The sequence below is a fragment of the Anomaloglossus baeobatrachus genome, chromosome 1, assembly GCF_048569485.1.
Source record: "Anomaloglossus baeobatrachus isolate aAnoBae1 chromosome 1, aAnoBae1.hap1, whole genome shotgun sequence".
Lineage (NCBI taxonomy): Eukaryota > Metazoa > Chordata > Amphibia > Anura > Aromobatidae > Anomaloglossus > Anomaloglossus baeobatrachus.
In genome coordinates, this window is record NC_134353.1 from 744716261 (window position 1) to 744737475 (window position 21215).

Genomic DNA, 21215 nt, shown 5'->3' on the forward strand with positions numbered 1-21215 from the left:
TTCAATTTCTCTACACCTGGAATTTTTTTTCCCAGTTTTCATTACATCACATGGTAAAGTCATTCAAACCTACAACTCGTATTGCAAAACAAAATAAGCCTTCATAAAGGAATAAGGAAATAAATATCAGAAATGTAATGTGAGCTAGTCCTTTACTGCTAATGGCCTGAATAAGGCCTTCTCCTTGACTGTATCACATTACTTCCAGGAGCCTGTAATAGTTGATGGCATTTCTGTTACATAAGTGCCATTCATTTCAGCTGCCATAAAGCAACGCCTCTCTTTACTGTCTTGGCTCTTGGAAAAAGGGGAGGAAAAAACAGAAGCACAAAACTGAAAAATGGCCATAGGGCGAAGGGGTTACAGCAATTCTCTGGCCATCAAAAATCTCACACAGCATGGTGAATGTGTATTAACCCCTTCTCGACATTGTAATTGTATATCATGATCTCAAAAGTGTTCCTGCGCTATGATGTACATTTACGTCAAGGTGATAATTTGGGTACAGAAGCTGTGCCCACACAATCACCATCGGGAGCTTTACTTAACTGATGGCCAAGCATATGCTATAGCAGCAGGGCTAGTGCCAGCACTGCCCCTGGCTGTTACCTTCTTGGGAAGCGATCTTGACATTCAGAAGTTTGTGACTCTGCGATCACATGGAGCCAATGCTTGTCAAGTCAGCCAGAGGTTATGCAACGACTTCCGGTTCAATATGTAGGGTCTAACAGGCCTTCTGTCAGTGTTACATTGACACATAAGTGATGTTGCAGAAGTATTGCATGTTATTACATCAGCAATCGGGTAATGAAATGTTAACGTCCCATAATAAAAGCATAAATTAAAAGAAGTAATTTTGTTATTGCTGTGCCATAGAACGACCCGATCTTTAAAATGGTCTCCTTTTTTAAACCCAACAGTAAACACTTAAAAAATATATTATATATTGTAATATTAAATACGTCATGTAGCCAATATACAGACATATACATACACTATACATCAGGTCACTGCGATTAATAAATACATGAACTCAACTATTCCTAAACAGGTTAAAAAAAATGTAAGGTAATTAGTTAACATGTTTTGATCAAGAAATTAAAAAACCATTCAACCACAACGAGGTGGATGGCTTTTTCATTTCTTGATCAAAAAATATTTGCAAAGTACTTTTTTTTACGCGTTTAGGAATAGTGGAGTTCTGGCTAGATAGAGTCTAGCATAACTCTACCTGCTGAATTATAGTGAATAGTTCTGTCTGAATTACTTATATCGGACGTGTAGAAAGAAATGTTAATGTAGTACACAGGATAACTATAAACTGAGTCTTAAAAGCCATCCAAAATGTTATGTCCCCTAAAATGGTACCATCAATAACTTCAACTCAACCCCAAAAAAAACAAGCTCCTGCTACGGCCCACTTCTTTCAACCAAAAAATGGGGCTTTCATGTTACCAGTAGGAGAAAAACTCTGGAAAAGCAACATAATCGCCCCACCCTAAAACAAAAATCCATGATATCGGAGTTCCTAAATCCAAATGTTCAACTTCCCTGAGAGCCCCACATTTATCATTCCTATGTATTGCATCACTGTATCGGGGAGAGTCCACTTATTAATTTTGGGGTACGTGTTTCCAGAAACACAAGCCTACCACAATGTAGTGGGAACAACATAGGAATATTTTCAATTTTTACTCTGCAGTACCATTCGTGCTTGTTTCTGGAAAGCACATTTGGAGTCTAGTCACTACACCTGTAGATGAATTTCCAGAGTGGTGTAATTTCCAAAATGGGGTCACTTGTGGGGCATTTCTGTTCTTCTAGCAATTAAGGACTCTGCAAATGGAGACTGCAAATTATTCTAGGAAAATCTGAGCATTAAACATTAGGTAGTGCTCTTTTTCTCCCAAGCCCTACTGTATGGTCAAAGAGTACTACACAGCCACATTTGGGATGTTCGGGGAAAATTGTGTAACCTTATAGAGTGAAAATGTAATTGTTTTCTTCTTCATGTCCAGTGGTATAAAATTCTGTAAAACATGCAAATTTGTATGCATCCACATATAGGATATGTGCAAACTCAGAAGAGAATGGACCTCAACATTTTTAATGCAATTGGTTTGATGAAAATGAAAAATTTTGAGCAGCGAACTCAAATTTTTTTGTGGCAGAAACATAATTTTCATGTCCCACTGCTAAAAAAAAAAAAAATCCTTGAAGAACCAATAGATTCAAATTACTAATGACAGTAATAGATGAATTCCTTGAGGGATGTAGTTTCCAAAGTGAGGTCACTTGTGGGGGGCTTCTGCTGATTTGCCATTTTTGGGGCTCTTCAAATGCAACATGCTATCCACAATATATTCCAACCAAATTTATGCTCTAAAAGTCAAATAGGACTCCTTCCGTGCATTCAAAAAGGAGTTTCTGACCTTATATGAGGTATCTGTGTACTCAGGAGAAATGGAACAATAAATAATGGGGTCCATTGTATCCCTTTACCTGTGTGAAAATTAAAGATTTGGGCTAAAATAATATTTTAGTACAAAAAAATTACATGTCATTTTTAATTTTCTTCCTTCCATATTGCATTAATTCCAGTGAAGCTCAAGAAGGATAACACATTTCTTAAATATAGTTTTAATTTGAGGGGTGTAGTTTTTAAAATGGGGTCTCCTGACCTAAAAGCCCCTTAAAGTTACTTCAACAATAAAGTAGTCCATGTTTTATAAATTTCATTGAAAAATAAATTAATGGAAAATTGCTGCTAAAATTTTAACCCTTTAACAGTCTAACAAATAAAGAAATAAAAAAAATGATACTGATGTTAATTATTAATTTTGTGCGGTATGACAATCTGCTTTAAGGGCATTACATTTGCATATTTAAAAAAAAAAAAAAAAGTTAAGTGTTTCTAAATTTTCATCTAATGTACAGTCTCTCAGAAAACATTCTCAATATCACTGGATTATGTAGGATTAAAGAGTTATTACCACATAAAGTGACACCTGTCACATTTTAGAATTTTGGTCTGGTCAGGAAGATGAAAACAGGCTTTGGTGGGAACAGGATAATGCACCCTCTAAACATCTTCAGTGGTCACCTTCTTCTCAGATGACATAACACTTTCCTTTGATCGTCTGAGACACTTCCCCTTCCCTGTGATGAGCATTGCTGAATACAGCATGCATGGGGTATGGTGGGTTTTTTCACATGGGCTTTTCAGTTCTCAAGCATAACACAAGTACAAAATGTTGCCACCATAAACTCTGCTATTAAAATAAAAAGCTATGAAAAATGCTTGAAATTTTCGACTTTTTAACCCCTTCATACCCTATGATGTACTGGTATGTCATAGGTCGTGTTTGATGCAGGCTCGCATATCAAGGCTGCATCTTTCCCTCCACATTTCGGTTGATCTGATCAGCCATCATGTGCCTCTACAGCTGCAGCTGGATTGGTGATCTACCTGCAGGTGTTAGGCTAGATCCTGCTGTCAATCTCTTACACAGAGATTGAACACAAACCGGCAGGGGAACGCTTTATTCCCCATCGGCGCGCCTATTACTTCATCTCGGGGGAATGATGGGTTGTCATGAGAGCCAGGGGTCACCTGATGACCACTGTGTCTGTCATGACGCTCTACCTGTGCACGGCGAATGTAAGTCGGTATTCATAGAAGATCATTATTTCTGCTGTACAGAGCACTGCTGTTGCCCTAATCTGTATAGCAAAAGCAATTAAAAGATAGCAGCTTCAAGCCCCATAGGTAAAGTAGTAAATACAATAAAAAAATTAAAAAATAAAAATTAAAAAAATATGAAAAAAAGAAAAATAAACACAAAAGTTCAAGTCATCCCCCATTTGCATCATTGAAAATAAAATAATTAAAATAAAATAAAAATTACACATATTTGGTACAGCGGAGTACAGAAATTTCCAATCTATCAAAATATAAAATAAATTAATCTGATCAGTACACGGCTTAACAAAAAAAAGATAAAAATGGCAGAATTACGTTTTCTTTTCATTACAATAAATACAATAAGAGGCGATCAAAACATTATTTCTACCCAAAAATGGTATCAGTATAAACATCTGCTTAGGGCACAAAAAATCATCACTGAGCCCCAGATCCTGAAAAATGAAAATGTTACAGTTCTCTGAAAATGGTGCCAAAGGTAATATTATTGTAGATATACAGTGTGTCCACCCATATCCTGTCCACTGCCATAAACTTGAGAACAGCGACAGCTATAGGCATAGAAGTGGTATCTAGGTATAGTAAAGTAGACATGAGCTCCGCAATGAAACTACCTATTGCACCACCTGGTGGAAAACAACAGAGTTAGCATTTTTATCTTGAAAACGGAACGAGATAGAGAAAAAAGTGAATTAAAAAATTGTAGGGCATCATCAATTCATTACGAATCGACACCTTGTATACAGAAATGCTGTGATATGAAACCCATGACCCCCCCCCAAAACATTGAATGCTGGTCACGCCTATGGCGCTCATTTAACTTTGATGCTCAAAGTGGCCACCATCAGCTGCAATGCCCATCTGGACTCTGGACAGCATACTGTATCTTACTGCACGTTTTGCAATATGGTAAGTGACACGTCTGCACAAGCATCTGTGATACGTTGTCGTAGGTCCTGCAATGTTGGTGGAGGGATCGCATACACCTGCTGTTTGATGTGACCTCATAGAAAGAAGTCCAATGGGGTCGGGTCAGGTCAGGTGAGCGTGGAGGCCACTCCACGCAGGCACCATACCCAATGACTTGTAGGAAGGTCTCCATGAGGTATCGCTTCACGTCCGCAGCCTTGTGAGTTTTACACATTCTAATCATAGCGTTTCTGTATGCAAGGTGTCGATTCGTATTGAATTCATGATGCCCTACAACTTTGTAATTCCCTTTTTTATTCTATTTTCTTTTACAAACGTCTGAATTTTTCACCATACAAATGAAACAAATCTATATTGGAATCGACGTACTAACCTGGGGAATCATACTGCCAGGTCAGTTTTACTGTAGTAGTGAACATCGTAAATATAAAAAAAAAAAACATTTGTGGAATTGCACTGTTTTTGCAATTATAATCCACAATTTTTTTCCTGCTTTCAAAGTACACTATAGGTAAAATTATGGTGTCATTCAAAAGTAAGAAGATAACACTGCACTCTCCTCTCTATATCAATGAGACAGAGTTAAAGATTTGCAAAAATTAGTGTGTGTTTATTTTTGGCAACTAATATAGGTAGTAATATATTAGTCTCCAAAAATAAACTCACACTGATTTTTGCTAATCTTTAACTCTGTCTCATTGATAAAGAGAGGAGAGTGCAGTGTTATTATATATATATATATATATATATATATATATATATATATATATATATGCTGTGGACTATGGTCCCCTCATTAGCACCTCTAAAGAAAATTATGGCTGAGTGCACACTAATATATTTTTGGGATTCAAAAGTAAGACACGTCCCTCAAAAAAAAAGTTCTCAAACAGCTATGTTGACGGACAAATAAAAAACTTATTGGAAGAAGGGGAGGAGAAAGCAAGCACAAAATCGCAAGGTTGTGAGGGTGTTTAAAAGGGATTTATTAAAAAAAAAGTGTTTTTTCTGTTTTGTGTTTGTTTTTCTTTTTTTTTGTGAATCTGGTCTTTGATCAGTTCAGCTCCCCAAACTTAAAATACGTCTCTTGATTCACCGATTTGTAAAATGGGTTTTATTGTGGCTGCTTCTGTGACTTTGTTGTTTCTTTGCCTTTGTATCTCTCTTTTACGTGGCGCATTCATCATTCATTTTGATACATACATACATACAGTCACCATTGATCGCAGATATTCCAAATAGCCTTACAGGTCGAAGAAAAAATTGTTAGGTCAAGTTAAAACTGTATTTCATGCGACCACATATATTTGTTATGGAAACCAGTAATATGTCTTGGGAACCAAAAATATGGATGGTTACATCAGTTCAGCATAATTATTGTAGAACCGTGGATGGACACAAGTTGAATATTGCGTCTTTGACTAAACGTGATCACCATGTATAGTTACAAGCAGCTCATGCTGTTCATGCTAGTCAGCAAGGTAAATGTATTTACACTGATGAGAGGTAGAACCTCCAAGCATTCTCACAAGGCTGGTATCCTAAGACGAGGACCTTCCATGACGAGAGAAGTCTCCTACCACTGCTGGGACATTTTCATGGAACAAGCTATCTAAGATGCAATTGAATCTTTAAATATATTCATCTTTCACTAACAAACATTGTTCTTTCTGTATGAACTATTTCATTTTTCATTCTTTTTGATATTCGAATAAAATCCAACTTGTTTTATATTCATGTTTTTTCCTTTCCTAAGCCTCGTGACGGAGCCGTCCTTCATAAATAAGAAAGGCTATTTATAACATACTGGCGATCTATGTCAGTTCTATGTTTAACAATGCCTAACCCTTAAAGGGGTGTTACAGCTGTATTCCATGCAAAGCATTATGCAACTTTTTGTATTGGTTCTTTGTGTATTTTAGGATCTCTGCCCACAGTCCTGGAATAGGAATAATTGTTTATTTCCTGGTAAGAAAATCTGTCCTAATTATTGATGATCATAAAAAAGTAGAGCCGATTACAGTAACATTGTGTGTACCTGATCATCTTGTAATAAGCCATTCACCTAAAAAGATATTATTTTCAGAAAGTAAGTACATGACGGTCCTCTAATGACACCTAGCAGAGATCCTGGAAAAAAAACCATGAGGGATACTGATGTTTTCAATAGCATGTTTTTTTGGTGAAACCTGAATGGTCCTTTAAAGTTGTATATTTTTCAGTTTTAGCTAGCCAAATGTATTTTATACCATCAGTCTTCTAAAACAGTAGCTAATAAGGCTGCAAGAAAAATAGGAATTATTAGGAAAAAGATCCAACTCTACTCATTACACTACATGTGCTTAAAGGGAATCTGTCACCAGGTTTTTGCCACCTAATCTGAGGGGCAGAGACCTTGATTCCAGTGATGTGTCACTTACTGGGCTGCTTAGTGTAGTTTTGATAAACTCCCTGTTTAATCAGTAGCAGATTACCATTGCTGCCAGGTAGTCCAGCATATTCATGAGCTCTGTATAACTGCTAGATCTGCAGAAGAGAAAACATTGATTTCATCAAAATGACAACAAACAGCTCAGTAAATGACACATCACTAGAATCAGCGTCTCTGTCTCTACATTATGCTGTTCTCAGATCAGAGCAAAAACCTGGTGACAGAGTCCCTTTAATGTTTTTATGGATTCCATAGCCACCTTATTTGTACGCTATTCTTTAAACAATCTAGAAATAGTTGTCTTAAGATATATTCTAAATGTCACTTTATGGGACAAATTCATCATTTGCTTTTTTGTCAATTTTAATTTTTTTTCTTGATATGTTTTACTGCCAAATTCTTCCAAATGCTGCATGTGGTTAATGAATTTGACGCAAATTCAAAAATACAATTTATTTTTAATTTAAATTTAACTTGTTTTCTACATTTTTTTTTTGTACAAAAAGTCGCATGTTATGTTAAAATGTCACAAAACTTATGCCCAAATATCTGGCGCACATAAAATCACTCCCAGGGACGACTGGAGGACATTTATGCCAAAATGTATCGACTTTTTAAAAAGTGGCAATTGATGAATGAGCTAAAAAAAAAATGTGGAAGCCTTAAAGCCCACCACCAATGACAAAAAAACAACAGGCAAATACATATAATTTTTTTTATAAACTTTAAAAAAGGCTCAAATTAAAAGAATAAGGTACAAAACACAAAAAGGCAAAAATATAACTAAACAGAATTAAAAAATGCACTCATGAATCTGACCCTATGTCTTTTCCAGTGCAGTCCGGTATACTTACTGGGCTTCACTATCCTTATAAGCAGTGTCTTTACAGAGACATGGAAATAACTTATGGGAAGATGGGCTTGAAAAATAATATAATACGGGATTGATTGCACTGTAGAAGTAAGTAAGGCAGATGGTGAAGAAGAAGGCAAGGTTGGAATATCTAAAGTGTATACAGTCTTCATATTTCATGATCTTCAATACCCAAATGGTAACTCTGACAGAAGCGCCGGGCAGGTAACACACGTTGAACACAGTTGCGATTAATATAAGGAATCTCATTGCTCTGCCTACCTTTCCATTGGAATCAATAGTATTGTCCTTTAGGTGGAAAGCTATCCGGATTGTGCAGTATGAGATAGTCAGCAGGGACAGGAATGACAATGAGACATAGAACACGTCCTGCCATGCAGTCGAGGAGCGTGGGCATATAGTAAAACTTTCACACTGTATTGTGTTATTTAGATATAAAAAGTGTGGATCAGTTAGTACGTACGAGTGCAGGATAAAAAGTGATACCCACAGAGTACTGCAGATATAGGCGGCCTGCTTCACTGAGATATTATTCACTTTGTGAAATGAGAAAAGGATTCGATAATAGCGAGTGAGAGCAATGAGTGATAGGAAAATCATTGCGGCAGCTCTGGCCACAGCAAGGATGTAGAGCATTAGTCTGCAAGGGATATCCCCATATATCCAGTTTTTTTGACGGATGTAATAATCAGCACGTAACAGCACACATAGAAGAACCACAAAGTCTGCCAACGTTAAGCTCAGCATGTAAACCGAGTTTGGTTTCCAGGATTTCACCTCTTTGTAAATCATCCACAGTCCAATAGAATTACCAATTATGCCAAAAGTGAACTCCAAAAGAAGCAAAGGAGGTAGAACAACAACCAAAATGGGTTCCTCAAAAGTGCAGCAGCTGCTATTCATGATGTAGGTGGACTCTGTAGTGTTCAGTCCTTTCAAATGATCCATCTGGTGGCCGAACACCTTCTATATACAGGATCAGATTGAGAAAATTAGAAATGTTACATCATACAAGGATCCAGGTTTTGTGATGTGTTGGACATTAAATGGAAATGTTAATCTTGTCCTATCGTCTTACGTGCTGTGGTTAGATGCAGATGCATGCTGATGTAAAACAACAGTGGAGTCGTTTTGCATTTTTACACACTTTATTTCCATAGATGAAACCATAGTCTATTATATTTGATTTGGCTTAGTAAAAATAACATTTACAATAGTTTTTTTTATACAAACTTGGCACGGGCATTGATGTTACAGTGTGGCAAAGCATTTTTTTTAAAGATTGACTGTAAAAAAGAAATAGACAGGACAAAAATGCAACATCTGAGCCATAGGCTTGTGTCCATATCTCACCATAAGGGCAGCACGGTGGCTCAGTGGTTAGCAACTTCTACAAGAAATTTGTATATTCTCTCCTTGTTTGCATGGGTTTCCTCCAGTTTCCTCCCACACTCCAAAGACATACTGATAGGGAGTTTAGATAGATGATGTCTGTAAAGTGATGTGGAAAGAATGGTGGTATTTAAGTGAGTAAAATAAATAAAGCCTCATGTTTATGATTGTATCACACCCATACTGGCCATACCATACCTCTATATTTCATTAATTATGTTCTGTACAAAAGTTTTAGGCAGTTGTGGAAAATATATTACAATGTAAGAATGCTTGAAAAAATAGAAGTACCGTATTTTTCAGTTTATGTTTATAAGACGCACCGGATTACAAGACGCACCCCAAGTTTAGAGAAAGAAGGGTGAAAAAAGGGGTCCATCTTATAATCCAGTCCTGTCTCATCAGAGGGGAGTGGCAGCAGTGATAGAGTGGGAGTGTGGTGACCCTGAGGGTTCAGTCGCCACAGAGGTACTGCACCAGAGGTGTGATATCCCATTCCCTGGTAAGGAGGAGCACACAGACCACAGTATACACACAGTATAGCTACACCACTTCAGGCCATGGTTGGGGCGAGATTTCTCCTTAGGAAGAGCAAAGTCCCAGAGCCAGTCTGGGAGTGTGGTTAGTTAGTGCCACCGTGACCTCCTAAGATGAGAATCGTGGCCCAGTTCCAAGTGTCTCCCAACCGACCCTTGTGGGGCGTGTCAACTTAGTGTCCCAAACAGGATTTCGTGCCTGTTACAACAGGTACTGTGTGCCTAAGGACTGTATGAAAGACTGTGTAATAGTGGCTACCAAAATGAACAGGCGCCATGTGTAATCAGAGAGGATGGGTGTGTCCTCCCTTTGTGGGTTGGCCTGCAAAACGGCGTGAAGAGCCGTGCCCACCCACCGCCGAGGCTGCAGAGAAATAAAACTTATTAAATGGCTCAGGAGCCCCGCCTCCCCAGGAAGCAGACAGAGGAGTAAGGGAGTGGAATGGAGCACCTATGTCGTCGAAGGACCAGTGTGTGTGATGGCCAGAGATGACTAGAGAAACCTGGAGCGTGGGGTGAAAACCATGGATTCCCTCAGTTGTCTAGAAGGGATACCAGCGACACTGTCCGCACTAGTCCCGGACTTCATGGAGCGGGAGATGGAGGAGCTCAGCCATCTGCTGCTGGAGGTCCAGGTGAAGGCAGTAATGAGATGGTGAGAGTTCCTACTGGAGAAAGTGGTGGAGGGACGCGCAGCATCAAAATCGGTGACGCTGACCCCATTGGAGGAAGAGACTGGCCCCAGAGAGCTAACGATTAAAAAACTAGTTGTTGCCCCGGTAGCCGAAGACAACTTTGTGGGACCTTTAGCAACCCCACAGGCTCCTGCACACGGTCAGGTCTCCCGTTACTGGGGCCAAGGGCCAGCCCTAAGGTGTAACCAGGAAACCCAGACACCATAGATAACTGCAAGGTGTAAAATGTGTAAACATGTTGTATAGAATACTGTAAAGTTTATTGAATCGGAAATATTGACCCGTAAATATTTTAAGGACTGTTAGGTTGTGGACAGTGAACAACTGAACTTGTTGTAAATAGTTAGCACTGGGTACAGTGCTCCCTAGCAGAATTAACAGACCACAAAGTTAAAAAGTTAAAAGCCGTTTGGCGTGGCCGAAGAACCAAGAGGTGGTCATTATATGCTCTGTCACCACGCCCAGAGCTTATGTTGGGGTTTTTTTGGTGACGGGTCCCCTCCCCCCTTGTTATGCTGCTGTTTGCATTTGGAGCGGTGAAAAAGAACACTCGGAGAGTGGATCATCATAAACTCCTGAAAAGCTGTACAAAATGTTAATAATGCAGATGTTATATTTTATTGCAAGGTTTTTGTTTACAACGTTAAAGGAATAGAGCCTCCCATAAAGGGATGAAATGTTTAACTGTTACCTGTTAAAATGCATTGCTAAAATTATTTTCATGTCTTAACACCAATTGTGTTTTTCTCTGTTCCAGCCCAAGGATGTACTGGGTTTTGCTGTGGGGGAGTGTGACACCCCGGAGGGTCCAGTCGCCACAGAGGTACTGCACCTCAGCCAGAGGTGTGATATCCCATTCCCTGGTAAGGATGAGCACACAGACCACAGTACACACACACTCTTAGTATAGCTACACCACTTCAGGTCATGATTAGGGCGAGATTGCTCCTTAGAGAGAGCACGGTCCCAGAGCCAGTCTGGGGGTGGGTTAGTTAGTGCGTGGACACTTGGAACGGAGTGCAGAACCAAGTAGGACGTGGAGGAGGAGGTCCTGAGGACTGGAGCTGGAGGAATTCGTCCTAGGACAAGGGGGAAGAAAGGAAGAAGGGGTCCTAGAGTCATGGGAAGTGAGAGATCCACTCGTAGACTCGCTTCCACAGCCGATGCATCAGTGTGGAGGGACTAGGCAGCAAAGGGGACCGGCCCCTAGACTAGTTGAGAACAATCAGGCTCAGCCAGCAAACCGGAGGCTGAAGTAACTTCATGTGCTGAAACCACAACCACACGTGAATCCGCTGAAAAGGTGACCACAGAGGGTCAGGGGACAAGGGCAGAAGAGCCTCCCAAACAAGATCCACAGACACCGGCTCAAGGCACTTTGTGTGAGATGCAGGGCAGGAGGTTGAAGCCAGCGAAGGAAGACGACCAGGAAAGGGACACAAAAAGGAACACCGGTCTTGTGCCCACGAATTACCTGGGGATTGGCTGGATCCCGTCACCACAGGACTTAGCATTCCAAGGGCAGCATTTGACCGGCCAGCCGTGATAATCTGGAACTGACAACTGTGATTAAAGAACTAATTACTGCATTCCGCTGTTTCCTGCACTCATTGCCTGCACCGCCAACCCTGCGCTGTCCCAACATTTCCCTGGCTAACTGCCAACGGTTGCCCTGGGGTCCCAGTTCCACCTGTGGGGAGCTGTACCATCTTAGCTGCGTCACCATCTACCCCAGTGGTCCCATCTAAGCAGCGTCAGCCATACTTGGCCGTATACCACAGGTGGTATCATGATTCATCATTCCCATATCTTTAATTATTATTACCGACATCGCCAGGGTCACGGAGTCGGGCCCTGCCGCCGTGACCTAAGACGAGAACCGTGGCCCGGTTCCGAGTGTCCCCCAACTGGCCCTGGTAGGGTGTGTCAGTGTCACAGGAGGAAAGGGCGGTGGTGGAGCAGGACAATAGTGTGCAAGGTGCGGTTGTTGTCCTAGAAATTGTCGGCAGTGATGGCTGTGCTGGGGCAGCTGTGCTGGTGTACCGCCCCGCGGGCTCGGCTGTGACCGCCGAGCCGTTCGGATCCGTGCTTGTACTGTGGGTGGTGGCTCGAGCATCTCACGGACCCGGGGGTCACGTCGCTCTGCAAGGGAGTTGGCGCTACACGCGGGGATTTGGGTCGGGAGTCCCACGGCCGGGGCCGCGGTGGTTTGGTTTGGGATGTTAGTTCGCGACGCCACCCACGGGTTGTAGTGATTGTAGACACCACCGCTGCGGTGAAGGTATGGGGGCTCCCAGGAGTGGTGTAATGGAGCAGCTAGGTGTTGACCCCTCCGTGGGTAGGGGGTGTTGGTCCTGGGGCACGGTAGGCGAGGGCCGGGGTGCAGGATGAAGTGTTGCAGTGCAGTGCGATGCGGTGCCTGATGGCACTGGTGTACTCACTCTGACACAAGACACTGGAGTCTCTGGTAAACCAAACGGAGTGATGAATGGGGCCCACAGCCGGCTGCAGCTTCTCCCAGAATAGGTTGGTGGTTTCCGCCTTTCTCCTGCACCTCTGTGTGTAAATGTTTGACTCCTATGCCTAGACACCGGTAGTCCGCTCCCCGACTTGTATATGCCGTAGGAGCCCGTTTGCCCGCAGACGCTGGCCCTTTGGGTCTCTATGCCTTGGCGGTGGCTTTACCCTGTATGGTTGGGCTGCTGTCTTCTAACGGGACTTGTGATAGGCACTAAGGTCCAGTCCGCAATCAGTTGATTCGACTCGGCCCTGTGGTTCAGGGCTTTGTACTGGGTCTGAGTACCCTGCCTGGTGCTCCGGTATCCAGTTGGCTCCCCGGTTCGGTTCCGGCGGGCCACTACCCTGTCCCGGTCCCTTACGGTTCCACCGGTCATGTTCCCGGTCTCCTGCAGGTGGCCACCACCGTCTGCCTCCTTGCCAATGGTGACTGGGCCCCGACCCAGCCACCTGGTAGTCTCTTGGCAGCCTGGACACAGGACTACCCGTGAACTTGACTGCTCTAGACTTGCACTTGAACTAGACGTCTCTAGACTGTGTGTTTTCCCGCCTCCAGGCCTGTGAACTCCTCGGTGGGCGGAGCCAACTGCCTGGCTCCGCCCCCTGGTGTGAACATCAAACATGGAGGGTGGTGACAAGGTTTTTAGTTTGACTGATGTCACCTAATCGGGAGGGGGTGTGGTGTTGTGTGTGACTACCTGGGTCGACCTGACTAGTCCGGAGTGTCACACTGGCACTGGTGCTGCGGTGGCTGGGCTGGGGCAGCAGGCGGAGAAGGCATCAAAGAAATGGTGCCCGGAGTTGGCATGTGCGCAGATTGAGCTATCGGCTCAATGACAAGCCAAGATCTCATCTACTTACGTGCCACCTCCGGCCGCCATTTTTCTTAAGTCGTTTGCTGGAAAAGCAATGGTCCAGAGGCGGTGCATGCGCAGATAAGATGTAGAGCCAAGAGGTCCATCTGCGCATGCGCCGACTCAGGGCACCATTATTTTAAGCCCTTACTGTCCGCAGCCCCAGCACAGCCGCCTCTCCAGCCCAAGCCCTAGCACAGCCGCCGCTGCAGTCCCATCACCAACACAGCCACTGCAGCCTCAGCACAGTGGCCACAGCCCTAGCATAGCCGCCACAGCATTGGTCCTGCCTCCTGCTACCCTGTCTCCACCACTCCCTAGTAAGCTACATTCGGATTATAAAACACACCCATCATTTTCCTCCCAAATTTTTAAAAGGAAAAGTGCATCTTATAATACAAAAAATACGGTATTCATAGTTTATTTTTATCAATTAATAAAATAAAAAGTGAATGAACAATAGAGAAATCTAAATCATATAATTACTTCTTGTGACCACCCTTTGCCTTTCAAGAGGCATAAAAAAATCAATTTTAGGTACACTTGTCACACAGCTTTTGAAGGAACTCGGCATTGATTGAATCATAATGATGCACATTGATGGGCATTCATAATGATGCACATTAATGAATATGTACTTGATATGTATGAAAAATTGATTCTTAAATTTACATACTGCCACTGATCTGAGGGGATACTTATTGAAGCCCTCTACTTATATCAAGTTATTGTATGAGTACATTTTTAACATTTTCCGTATGTTTGTTTTGTATTTAATAAAACGTACATATTATTATGAATATGGAACTCCACATGTGTTTTATGGACACACTTTTTGTAATCAGAAACCTTGTAGCACCTAGTCATCTCAGACCCGATTTTGATAACCCAGTATATAACATTAGTAGGAATTCGATTGCAAAACAGGGTATTTTTAACACTAGAAGTCCCAGAGAGGGGTCATTTAACATTTCTACCTTTGGAACCCAGAGATGACCTGAGAGATTTTAGCTAACATCCTATAATCACCGTCTTTTGTTCTGTAATTAAGGCCATTACTGTCGCACCACAGGAGGTTGTTGTTTTCAATTGAATTTAGCCATTTAGTTTCTAGTTAGTTCTAAAAAAATTGTTTAAAAGAACTGAAGTCCTCAGTGGTTGATACCTTTTAATGGCTAACTGAAAAGATGGTAATAATAGCAAGCTTTCGAGACTACTCAGGTCTCTTCATCAGGCATGGTATAACACAAAATCTGAAGAGTCACATATTTATAGTTAGTTCTATTCAGTTTATTGTATTTGATAATATAATTGACTAAGGGTCATTTGACCCTCTTTCAGGACTTCAGGGGGGAGCTCGAAATTTCTGGGACTTCTAGTGTTAAATGCAGTACGAACAATTGTCTCTGCTGTAGATCGATCTGCCATGGTAAAGAGACTCATGCACATCTACCTCTACGGGGGAGACCTTTAGTATTAACTTCCATCTCACATGCACTTTCAGCTTTGTAATCTATCTAATAGAGTGTGCTTGTCTTAAATATTATATAGGGCGAGCAACGCAACCCCTTCACAAGAGACTTAACTCACATAGGTCCAATATTTTAAAGGAGTTCCTGAAACATGGTCTTTCACGCCATTGCACGGTATTTCATAATAAAGATTTTAAACAATTAAATATTAGTCCTATTGATCATATATCGAGCAATACACCAAATAGAATTCAATCGTATAATAGAAAGGAGGTCTATTGTATCTAAAAACTTGATACTTTAAAGCCTAAAGGCTTGAACAAAGTTACAGAAGAGGTTCTATAGGCCCTTAAATTTCTGACTATTTTATAGTATCACTAATTTTATTCCTTTTTTTATGTTTATACATTAGTTTTCAAATTGTTTTATTTTTCTATAATATCTATTTAAAATCCCTTTGTTCTGCTGAGGATTGGTTTAAGGAATTTTTACACATTGCTCTCATGGAGGAACTTTCTGCTACAGCTAACTATACTAATGATAACTATGTCAAGACTTGGCAATCTTGGATTCTGTTAAAAGAAACCCAGTATTTCTTGAGGATTTTGGCGTAGTGAGGAAGGTACTGGTGTCTGATGGTGTCCCTCTTACACTTCCCCTTCTCACCCCCTTCCTCTCCCCACCCCTCTTTTTATCTTTATAAATTTTTTTTTTCTTCATATTCCTTCTTTATCTTCTATATTCTCTCACTACAAGACTTCTTCTCCCTTTCTCAACACCTGATTACTACTCTTCCATTCCTAATTCTCCACTCAGCCATCCTTAGGGCCATGTGATATATACAATGGTTTGGCTTTTTCCCATTTTTCTGTTAACCTCTTTCTTCTCTTGTTCTCATTTCCTTCTTTAATTATGAGGCGTGGAAGCAGAGATTGGGAGAAACTGTTAAGGTAGTTAAATGCAATGGATGGGCTGCACCCAGGACCTCCTCCAGACGGAAACATAGAATTTAGATTAACATTACCTGATACGCACCCTAAAGCAAAATGGCATCTGAAAAAAGGTCTTCAGGAATATTCTATAATGGGTGCTGTTGTTTCATTAGTGTAAATGATAAGATTTCGATTTGCATTTAAGTAAACTAATGTAATTCATTATATCTGAGCCCTGGACCCTGCAAGGTCCTATTTTTGATGTTTCTTCCCTTCCCTTTTCTTTTCCCCTCGCTCTTTCTTTCTTTTCCCCTTCCATGTCCTTGTTCAATTGTGATATATGAAAATTCAATAAAAATGGATTAATCATAAATCCCTTTCATTCCATCCCAAATTCATATTACTCTGCTATGTTCATTTTATATTTTTAATAAGCAATAGTCCTTCCATACCTTGTATTACAGTGGGTACTGAAAGTGTTCAGACCCCTTTAAATTTTTCACTCTTTGTTTCATTGCAGCCATTTGGTAAATTCAAAAAAGTTCTTTTTTTTCTCATTAATGTACACTCTGCACTCCATCTGACTTGTCCATTCCTAAGAAGACTGATGGCTGTACTAGCTCAAAAGAGTGCTTCTACGCAATACTGAGCAAAGGGTCTGAATACTTATGACCATGTAATATTTCAGTTTTTCTTGTTTACTAAATTTGCAAAAAAAATCTACATTTCTGTTTTTTTTTCTGTCAAGATGCGGTGCAGAGTGTACAGTAATGAGAAAAAAAATTAACTTTCTTTGAATTTACCAAATGGCTGCAATGAAACAAAGTGTGAAAAATTTAAAAGGGGTCTGAATACTTTCTATACCCACTGTATATCAGTGAGCAGGTTTTTCTTTTTCTTACACCACCCTTTTTCCTTTTCCTTTTTTTCTGGTTGAAAACCTTAGTCATATCATCTTATATTTTTTATTCTTTTCTTTTACTTTTTTCTTTTCTTTTTATTCTCTTCTTAACTGTAAATCAATTATTTACTTATATTTATTTTAGTAATAAAGTTTTATGGCTTTATGTATTACGAACATCAGAGCAGGACTGTCGGTAGCCCCTTGGACCCTGGCTCAGTGTCATGTGTTTACTTGGTGCTCTTTTTTTATTTATTTTTTTCCCATCTATTTAAATCAGACAACTTCCAGTGTTTTGTAATTCGGTGTATCTCCTGATGAAGAAGTGGAGATTCACTTTGAAACACATTGGATCAAACACCTTTATCGCCTTTTAAGCACTTTGGAACTTCTTTCTTGTATAGCAGCGCAGTTTAATCCACGTTTTCTCCTGGTTCCTTCATACTATGTTTTTCCAAAAATAATCCTTATACTTTTATTTGCCGCGAAACAAGCGCTAGGGTTTATTTTTGGGTAGGTCTTATTCTTGGGGAAACATGGTTGGGGGTAAGTTTACCCCCCCCAGAAAAGAAGACCCCCCCTTCCCAGGAGAATCATACTTACCAAACCACAGATGTCTGCATGGCTCCCAGGTCCTCATGCGATCTTCAGCGTGCAGCAGGGGAAGATGGGATGCAGTGCGGTGGAGTGCGAGGACCTGCGTTCCACCCCAGGTCCTCTATGCGTTCCACTGCACTGCATCCCAGGATTCCCTGCCAGCCAGAAGCAATCGGTATCACTGGATGTGGTGAGTGTGTGTGTGCAATCTGATGTCTGATTGTGTGTGATCTGATGTATGTGGGTATGCGATCCACTGCAGGTCCTCCCCTCCGGCGTCTAGTGAGTGTGATTGCAGGGTCTTCTCTCTTCTGTCTTCTTTCTTTTGAGGGGTGTCTATTTTCTAGAATGAAGTGTCCTGCGGTATTCTTTAATGTTTTTAGCTGCATGGACACTTCATTATTGAACTGCGACTAGGGCTTATTTTTGGGGTAGTGCTTATATTTAAGCCTTACACCGAAAATGCCTAAAATTCCTGCTAGGGCTTATTTTTGGAAAAACAGGGTATCTCTTGTATGTAGCACATTCATCATTCATTTTAGATTCATACATACATCCACCATTGATCTCAGATATTCCAGATGGAAAGTTCCAGTCCTAGAGCTTTAATAGTGACATAATCATACATAGGAATATACAATAGATAAACATATTGATAATATAAGTAAAATTAAAACACTCATTCACACTAGGGCTAAACAACTGCCTAACCCTTAAAGGGGTGTTACCGCTATGCACCATGCAAAGGGTTAAGCAATTTTCTGTATTGGTTCTTTGTGTATTTTAGGATCTCTGCCCGCAGTCCTGTAATAGGAATAACTGTATACTTCCAGTGAATAAAATCTGTCCTGATCATTAATGATCACAAAAGAGTAGAACTGATTACAGTAACATTAAGTGCGTCTGATCATCTAGTAATAAGCCTGAAACGTAAACGTGAAAATGTACCTGAAAAGATACTTATAAGTACATGACAGTCCTCTTTAATGACAGGTAGCTGAGAGCCTGCAAAAACCCATGAGGGATACTGACGTTTTGAACACTATGTTTTTTGGTGAAACCTGAATAGCCCTTTTAAACTTGTAAAGGCAAAAATACCAATAACTAAGCAGAAGTAAAAAGTGCACTCATGAATCTGACCCTATGTCTTTTCCAGTGCAGTCCGATATACTTACTGGGCTTCACTATCCTTATAAGCAGTGTCTTTACAGAGACATGGAAATAACTTATGGGAAGATGGGCTTGAAAAATAATATAATACGGGATTGATTGCACTGTAGAAGTAAGTAAGGCAGATGGTGAAGAAGAAGGCAAGATTGGAATATCTAAAGTGTATACAGTCTTCATATTTCATGATCTTCAATACCCAAATGGCAACTCTGACAGAAGCGCCGGGCAGGTAACACACGTTGAACACAGTTGCGATTAATATAAGGAATCTCATTGCTCTGCCTACCTTTCCATTGGTATCAATAGTATTGTCCTTTAGGTGGAAAGCTATCCGGATTGTGCAGTATGAGATAGTCAGCAGGGACAGGAATGACAATGAGACATAGAACACGTCCTGCCAGGCAGTCGAGGAGCGTGGGCATATAGTAAAACTTTCACACTGTATTGCGTTGTTTAGGTAGAAAAAGTGTGGATCAGGTAATATCTACGAGTGCAGTATAAAAATAGATACCCACAGAGTACTGCAGATATAGGCGGCCTGCTTCACTGAGATATTATTCACTTTGTGAAATGGGAAAAGGATTCGATAATAGCGAGTGAGAGCAATGAGTGATAGGAAAATCATGGCGGCAGCTCTGGCCGCAGCAATGATGTAGAGCATTAGTCTGCAAGGGATATCCCCATATATCCAGTTTTTTTTACGGGTGTAATAATCAGCACGTAACAGCAGACATAGAAGAACCACAAAGTCTGCCAACGTTAAGCTCAGCATATAAACGGAGTGTGGTTTCCAGGATTTCACCTCTTTGTAAATCATCCACAGTCCAATAGAATTACCAATTATGCCACAAGTGAACTCCAAAAGAAGCAAAGGAGGTAGAATAACATCCATGATGGGTTCCTCAAAAGTGCAGCAGCTGCTATTCATGATGTAGGTGGACTCTGTAGTGTTCAGTCCTTTCAAATGATCCATCTGGTGGCCAAACACCTTTTATATACAGGATCAGATTGAGAAAATTAGAAATGTTACATCACGTAAGGATCCAGGTTTTGTAATGTGTTGGACATTAAATGGAAATGTTAATTTTCTTCTATTTTTTGTACGTGCTGTGGCTAGATGCAGATGCATGCTGATGTAAAACAACAGTGGAGTCGTTTTGCATTTTTACACACATTATTTCCATAGATGAAACCATAGTTTATTATATTTAATTGGGTTTAGCACAAATAACATTTACAGTAGACTTTTTTTTTAAACAAACTTGGTGCATGCATTGATGTCTCAGTGTGGCAGAAAGCATTACATGTTGTTTGCATGTTGAAGGAATGGCTTTTGCCAGCAATTCTTCCAAGAAAACCACTTCTGGCTAGGCTTCTCCAAACAGTAAATGGGGTTTGGCTGAGTCCCACTGTTACTGTCAGTTCTGAGCTGAAAGCACTACTCAATAGTGATAGGTGAACCCACAGATATCCAGCTGATAGCTGGGGACTGGTGTTCTCGCTGGGGAGGCCCATGGTTATTGGGCCCCCTCAAGCCTAAAAATAGCAGCCTGCAGCCGCCCACAATCATCAAGTCCATTAGATGCGACAATCCCAGCACTTTACCCATCTCATCCCAATTGCCCTGGTGCGGTGGCAATCAGGGTAATATCAGGGGTTAATGACAGCTCACAGCTGCCACTAAGCTCTATATTAGTAATGGGATGCATCTATGAGATCACTGCATTACTAATATGTAAGTGAAAAGAAATAAACACAAACACCGAAAAAATTCTTTATTTGAAATGAAATACAAAAAACCCCCCTCTTTCACCACTTTATTAACCCCAGACACACAGTTCTGACGTAATCCACACAAGGTCCCACAATGATTATGGTTCTGCTATATACATGCTGAACTCACAGCACGCGGGCTTATAACATGTCCGCACGTTGTGGCTTCAGGTAGAGACTGACTGAGCCGCAGTGATGAGTGGTGACATCACTCAGTTTATTTGCTATCACAGCTGGAGGGTCTCACGGTGCCGCACCTGTGACTGCAGGTAAACTGACCTCAGTTGACCTCATTGAACTCAGTGACCTCACCTCAGGTGAGGTCACTGAGTTTATAGAGCTGCATCTCCTAGTAGAAAATCGCTCAAATCTATACACCATATTCATGCACCAAATCTGCATCTCTTGGCAAACAAATCACATCAAAACCACTTCATA

General features: G+C 40.9%; 1 protein-coding gene and 1 pseudogene across 1 annotated transcript; both read right to left on the reverse strand.

Moving 5' to 3' along the window:
- Positions 1–7914: 7914 nt before the first annotated feature.
- On the reverse strand, positions 7915–8841 carry LOC142251202 (hydroxycarboxylic acid receptor 2-like). Its single transcript, XM_075323828.1, has one exon. It carries the CDS (start codon positions 8839–8841, stop codon positions 7915–7917), a length of 927 nt encoding a protein of 308 aa, XP_075179943.1.
- A 7375-nt stretch (positions 8842–16216) lies between these two features.
- Positions 16217–19932, reverse strand: LOC142251273 (hydroxycarboxylic acid receptor 2-like; annotated as a pseudogene).
- Positions 19933–21215: the final 1283 nt, after the last annotated feature.